At 50.7% G+C, this 7368-nt stretch overlaps 1 protein-coding gene across 1 annotated transcript in view; it reads right to left on the reverse strand.

The window, feature by feature from the left end:
• The window catches only part of GALNT17 (polypeptide N-acetylgalactosaminyltransferase 17), a 397088-nt gene that overhangs the window by 197955 nt on the left and 191765 nt on the right, over positions 1–7368 (reverse strand). The window contains exon 3 of the mRNA XM_004705577.2: positions 4408–4574. Within this exon, the coding sequence (XP_004705634.1) occupies positions 4408–4574 (167 nt within the window). The remainder of the gene's footprint in view (positions 1–4407; positions 4575–7368) is intronic.

The following is a 7368-nucleotide window of genomic DNA, read 5'->3' on the forward strand; positions in this document are numbered from 1 at the left end:
CGCTAGCTTACCACCTGGTCCGTAGGCTGGGACTGTCCCTCCTCTACAACTATTCCAGTCATTTCTTCAGTGCTGTCAGATACGCATTTGACCTCTGGCGGCGAGGTCAGCAGTTCAAACTCAACAGGTGCTCCTCAGGAGAAAGTTAAGCCTATCTGCTCCTGAAAAGATGTGCGGTCTAGGAATCCCTTTTAGGGTCACTATGAGTCTAATAGATTCAGTGTCAGAAGGTTTGCTTATATAAGTGTGTATATGTCTATGAATATGTATATCTATAATCTTGAGAAACATGGATACACACACACACACACACACACACACACAATCAGTGTTTCCCAAAGTGGGTGATACCACCGCCTGGGTGCTGGAATGATCTGGAGGGTGGGGCTGGTGGCTGAAAAGGCAGATACTGACCCTTTATCCTGGATTATAGACTAAAGTACAGCAGCATTTAACTGCATTCTGAAAAGGGGGTCAGGAGGACTAATAATAAGTTTGGGACTAATAAGTTTGGGAATTTATGATACATAAAAATACGTATGATGTACATTCATATATATGCATACATACATGTATATATGTCTCTCTATATAAACCTCATTGCTTTTGCTTCCCTTGGGCACCGAATATATGACATCAGTGCTCAAACTGAAGGAAATAAATTATTTTTATTAATTAAAAAATTATTATTTTTAAAGGCATGAGAAGAGCAAGACTACAATTGCTAGCTCATCTGTCTCCACTGACCCAGACTCCCTACCTGGTTCGGCCACATTCTGAGCCAGTCTTGGCCGGGGCGCGACACACCACGAAGACAGGCCATCTGCCCTCATGATGTTATTGTCTGCAGAGCTTTATTTATTTTTAAATACAAAAGAAACTGATTAAGCTTTACAGTTTAGCGGGCGCAGGGGGAGTGAGAACATTCTTTTGTTGGCAATCTGAACAAAAGAAAGCATGTCTTAAGGAAGAGCGGGCAGACCCGGGCCATGGAACAGTCACCTCTCCAGGCTGGGCTCTTCGGCATTTGCTTCCTTCCAGTTCACTGTGAACTTGAACCTTCAAAGGACATTCAACCTTTCCCACCCATGGCTTGCCTCATTAAGATCACCAAACAAAACAAAAACATCGCTGGAACAAATGTTTCCATCAAGCTTGGGCAGAAGGCAAGCAAGGATAATGATGTAAATGTTAGAAGAACTAGAATTCAGAGCAGAGAGAGCAAGCAAGGGAGTATGGTTTTAAGACAAAGGGAGACACAGCTAATGGTCGCCAGCACAGCTGATACTCAGAGCGGGCAGATGCCAGTCTGTAGTTGCCAGAGGAGTTAACAACGAGACACGGGCATCGCACATTATTAGCAATGTGGGAGGGACTCTTCCTTGTAGGAAGGGATTTTCAAAGAGCACCATCAGAAAGATTGAAGGAAAATACGCCCATCTTCTAGCTAAATACACAAAATGGCTGCTGCCTGGCAGGAGTTCATTTCCATGATTAGAGTATGCGGTGGGCCGGGAGTGTCAAGTACATGTTGTTGTTGTCGTTGGGTGCCATCCAGTTGATGCCAAGTCCGGTCCACCATGGAACGCTGCTTGGTCCTGCACCGTCTGCACAGTCGTTGTCACGTTTGAGCCCCTTGTGGCAGCCACTGTGTCAATCAAGGGTCTTCTACTTTGTCCCTGACCCTCTACTTTACCAAGTAGGATGTCTGTTTCCACCGACTGGTCTCTCCTCATCCCGTGTCCAAAAAGTAGGTGAGACAACATCTCACCACTGTCACTCCCAAGGAGCATTCTGGCTGCACGCCTTCCAACACAGACCTGCTGGTTCGTCCAGCGATCGATCGGTGGTGCTGACGAGAGTCCTCACCAGCATCATGATTCAAAGGCACCCAGTCTTCCTCAGTATTCCTTAGTCCACGTGCCACTTCCGCATGGATAAGAGGCTACTGAAAATGCATGCTTTGGGTTGGGCGCAGAGAGCGAACATAATACCAGGCATGCAGAAAGACATTAACTTCCTCTTCCGGTTAAAGATAAAGCACTTCCAGGTTGGATCAAATGCAGCAGAGCCAAGCAAGGAAGGAGAGAAGCCGAATAGGAGGTGAACACAGGCCACCCTAGTCTCCTGGGTGCCTGGGGGAGGAGAGGATGGTTGGAAATGCACTTTGAGGTCAGGCTGAACTGAATCAGTCCTCAGACCTCCCCTTTTTTCTCAGCGACTAAACATCTTTAAGAGGAGCCCCCGAGGCGCAGTGGTCAAGTGCTTGACCACTTAACAAAAGCCTCGTCAGGCTGATGTGCTGCGGCAGACAGAGGTGGAGGTCTGCTTCCGTCGAGATGACCGCCTTGGAAAGGCCGTGGGACCGTAGGTCGACTCTGTCCCACGAGGTCACTCTGAGTCCCAATGGACCCGATGGCAGCACATCTCATTTGAGTCGGGGTCTTAAACCCCTCCGAGGGAGGGCAGTAGAGAGTCCCTGATAAATTCCTCATCCTCCGCATGTCCCAAGTTCAAGGAGCACCTGGTGCCCCTCACACACAGCCCACCCCACCCCTGTCAGCCTGTGGAGGCTTGTGTGTTGCTAGGGTGCTGAACAGGTTTCAGGGAGCGTCCAGACTGGGGGAGGCTAGGAAGAAAGGTCCAGGGGTCTACTTCTGAAAATCAGCCAACAGAAATCTTATGGGTCACAAAGATCCCTTCTGCACTGATCACGAGAGTGGCGTGGGAGCAGGGAGCATGTTGTGATGCAGGATGATGTCGCCAGGATTCGGGACTATGGCCACACCCCAAATCTCAATGCCAGCAAGTCAATTCTGACTCACAGTCGCCCTATAGGTAGGACAGAGTAGAGTTGCCCCTGTGGGTGTCTGAGACTGTCAGTCTTTCCGGGAGCAGAAAGCCTCATCTTTTTCCTGAGCAACGGCTGGTGGTTTTGAACTGCTGCCCTTGACATTAGCAGCCCAACGCACAGCTCACACTAAGAACAATCTTCGGTCTTCCAGGAAATCAGCCCCCAAGCCTTAGAGCATGCACCACTGAAGCCCCGTATTTTATGGTCCGAGCACAAACACAGAGGGGGCTTCCCTCTGCGGTCCCACGGCCTTTCCAAGGCCTCGACGGAAGCAGACCTCCTGAGCCAAGACAGTGGCAGTCTTGGAAACCCACAGAGACAGCCCCCCCTATCCTACAGAGCCGCTAGGAGCCAGAATCAACTGGATGGCAGTGAGTCGGTTGGTGGATTAGAGCCAAAACAAAGGCACCATTAACAACTCCCACGCCATGGCCACCTCACCTTCCTCTGACGTGTCCCAAGGACCTCGGAGGAGTCTGGGAGTGGCTGACCCATACTTGCTTGCGTTCTGTTATCTAAATCCAGCCAGCAGCCATCCCTCCCAGAGCAAGGCCCAATGGCTTGCCAGCTACCTACTTTCATGTGACCACACGTGACCCGAGAGAGTTTCACTGTTTGCTTTGACCTTCATTGGGAAAAGGACAACAGTGGCCTGGGAATGGTAGGCCTCCAGGGACATCGCCTTCAGTTCATAGGGCATCAGTGGCTGTCCAGTGGGTTCTGACACACAGGGACCCTGCGATGTCATGTAGCACCACACTCCGGGGACATTTCAGGGGCTGCTCTCTTTGGAGGGAGATGGCCAGACTTTCTCCTGAGGGGCCCCTGGGTGACTGAACCTCCAGCTTCTCACTGAGCCACTGAGCGCTCGCAGGAATCCTTGACACCACAGGAGGACTGTACGTGAAAGAGCAATGTACAGAGAGAGCCTGCAATTCGCTCTACAAACACAGAAGGCAGCGCCCTGGAGGGGCTTCTGACTCAGAGCGACGCTGCAGGAGAGAGGAGAACAGCCCTTGGGGGTTCCCCAGGCGAACATCTTTACGGGATCAGACAGAAAGCCTCCTCTTTCTCCCTCAGCATGGCTGGTGGGTGTGAACTGTCAACTCTTTGCTTAGCAGCACCTAACTACTGTACCAACCATACACACCAAAAAACCCTCACTGCCATCAAGTCCATGCAGACTCCTAGTGACCCTATGGACAGAGTAAGACTGGGCCTGTGGGTTTCCAAGGCTATCGGTCTTTATGGGAGCTGACAGCCTCATCTTTCTCCCTTGGAGTGGCTAGTGGGTTAGAACTGCGCACCTTGTGGTTAGCGTCCCAATGCTTACTCCACTCTATCACCAGAGGCCCTTACTGTGCTATGGGGGCTCTTGAGTTTATTCTTTAAAAGCCTGGAGAACTCAAGGTATAACCAACCACCATGTGCCAAGGTATCTTCTTCCACAATGTCTCCCACAACCTGGGCTCACGCAGGAGGGGGCGTGAGTCCCGCCTGCCCCACCTTCCACCTCCCTCTCTAGGAAGGACCTATCAGGTGAGCCAACCTACCTTCATCGCTGTTGTCGTCCACCAGGATGATCTCCTTCAGCAGGTGGGTAGGCGTGTGGTTGACAGCGCTGTGGACGGAGCGCAGGATTACGGACAGGGCCTCGTTGACGAAGATGAAGATGATGGAGATCTGCGGCAGCTCCTTGGAGTACTTTAGCTCCTTGCACCTGCGGGAAGAGAGCCAGGTGAGTGCAGCCAGGAATAAAGAAGGCCAACAGGCTCCAATGGCCCTGGCCACAATCTCAGGCACACCTTCCTGCGGGTCCCCAGGTGACCGTCACTGGACTGAACGTTTGGGTCAAAGAGTCTATAAATGAATCTTGATCAAAGAGCAGGGAGGGACTGTGCCAAACAGAAATTCATCTTCTCATGGTAGCCAGGCATTCGGGAGCCAGGGAGGCTACATGCACCTCCTCAAGAATGCCCTGGGAACGTCTTCAAACCCGAAACCAAAGAGAGCCCCTCAAGTTTTCTTGAGAACCAGCGATTTCACTTAACCCACTGTGTTCCCAGCACCCTTCCCTCACAATCCTCTTCTCTGTGTCTAGGGAGATGGAAGGGATGAATTCCATCCACCCAGGACCAGGCATCCGGGCTCCCTGGTGACAAAGAGGTGAAGTTACATCTGGGAAGGGTACCTGAGCTTTTGCCTTGCTCTCTCTCTCTCTCTCTCACACACACACACACACTCTGTAGTCCTAAGATGCTGTCCAGCCTGGCCTCGGGCACTGTATCCTTCAGACCCACACAAGGAGCAGAAAGCTAGCAGAAAGGCAAAGGGATGTATGCATGTGAATGCCTCCTCCTTTCCCCTGTGTGAGCTCGCCCAGCAAACAGCAGGAGGAAGACAGGGAGGAGGAAGAGTCTTGAAAGAAGGATAGACAGAGAAAGAGTGAGAAAGAGTGAGAGAGAGAGAGAGAGAGAGAGAGAGAGAGAGCGAGAAAGGAGCGCTGTTTTTTATGCTGAGCAGCCTGGGCTGTGTCGGGCCGTATTAATCACACAGGCAATTTTCAGGAGAAAATAAAGTTTTGTTACAATCTATGTTCTGTCTCCTGGAGGAGCATGCCCAGGGAGTCATTGATCACGGGGCCTCGTTTTTAGCACAGAGCTGTAAATTCACTTCAGGCCGGCCAGCGAGATGAGAATGGTTATTGATGGGCTCCGGGTTGGTAGGCTGGAGCCATCTCATTTCCTGCCTGGTGATCCCGTGGGGCAGGGCACCCAGAAGGTCCCTCCGTGCCCCTGGGCTGGAGGCCAGCGGTTGCTCAGGCTGGGGTGGGAGTGGGGGAGGGCAGCCAGGTTTCTCAGCGCGTGGTTCAAGATCATGGGCCCAGGCGATGCTTGCCCCACACCATCTACTCGGAGCTGGCTTCTCTGGCCCTGTGTTTTAACCGCTTCAGGAGCCCTGGAGGTATAAATGGTTTAGAGTTGGGCTTCGATCCTCATGGTTGGCAGTTCGAAACCACCAGCAGAGCTCCACAGGAGAAAGAAGAGGCTTTCTACTCCCGTAAAGAGTTACAGCCTCAGCCTGGGGGAGAGGGGTGGTGTTGTCATGGAGTCTGTGCATGGTGCTCACACGGTTAAGGGCTCAGCTTCTAATCCAAAGGTTTGTGACTTCAGTCCACCCAGAGGTGATGGGAGAGAAAGGCCTGGAGACCACTGTGCAGAGCATCAGGCCCTGAAAGCCCACGGAGGGAGGTCAGTTCCACTCTGACATCTGGGGAGCGCTGAGACACAGAGTCCACTGTGGCCAGAAAGTCACACAGACTGCAGACCACTGTCCCCATGTGGAGTGCCACTCATAGCGGTCCTATGGGGGGGGGGGGGGTTTCTCCAAAGCTGCAACTCTGAAGGAGCAGATAGCCTCATCTTTCTCCCTGATACTTGCTTGCGTTCTGTTATCTAAATCCAGCCAGCAGCCATCCCTCCCAGGGCAAGGCCCAATGGCTAAGCCGCTAGCTTACCACCTGGTCCGTAGGCTGGGACTGTCCCTCCTCTACAACTATTCCAGTCATTTCTTCAGTGCTGTCAGATACGCATTTGACCTCTGGCGGCGAGGTCAGCAGTTCAAACTCAACAGGTGCTCCTCAGGAGAAAGTTAAGCCTATCTGCTCCTGAAAAGATGTGCGGTCTAGGAATCCCTTTTAGGGTCACTATGAGTCTAATAGATTCAGTGTCAGAAGGTTTGCTTATATAAGTGTGTATATGTCTATGAATATGTATATCTATAATCTTGAGAAACATGGATACACACACACACACACACACACACACACAATCAGTGTTTCCCAAAGTGGGTGATACCACCGCCTGGGTGCTGGAATGATCTGGAGGGTGGGGCTGGTGGCTGAAAAGGCAGATACTGACCCTTTATCCTGGATTATAGACTAAAGTACAGCAGCATTTAACTGCATTCTGAAAAGGGGGTCAGGAGGACTAATAATAAGTTTGGGACTAATAAGTTTGGGAATTTATGATACATAAAAATACGTATGATGTACATTCATATATATGCATACATACATGTATATATGTCTCTCTATATAAACCTCATTGCTTTTGCTTCCCTTGGGCACCGAATATATGACATCAGTGCTCAAACTGAAGGAAATAAATTATTTTTATTAATTAAAAAATTATTATTTTTAAAGGCATGAGAAGAGCAAGACTACAATTGCTAGCTCATCTGTCTCCACTGACCCAGACTCCCTACCTGGTTCGGCCACATTCTGAGCCAGTCTTGGCCGGGGCGCGACACACCACGAAGACAGGCCATCTGCCCTCATGATGTTATTGTCTGCAGAGCTTTATTTATTTTTAAATACAAAAGAAACTGATTAAGCTTTACAGTTTAGCGGGCGCAGGGGGAGTGAGAACATTCTTTTGTTGGCAATCTGAACAAAAGAAAGCATGTCTTAAGGAAGAGCGGGCAGACCCGGGCCATGGAACAGTCACCTCTCC

Source organism: Echinops telfairi, unplaced genomic scaffold (genome assembly GCF_000313985.2).
Source record: "Echinops telfairi isolate 266 unplaced genomic scaffold, ASM31398v2 ScPeMD7_5;HRSCAF=22, whole genome shotgun sequence".
NCBI lineage: Eukaryota > Metazoa > Chordata > Mammalia > Afrosoricida > Tenrecidae > Echinops > Echinops telfairi.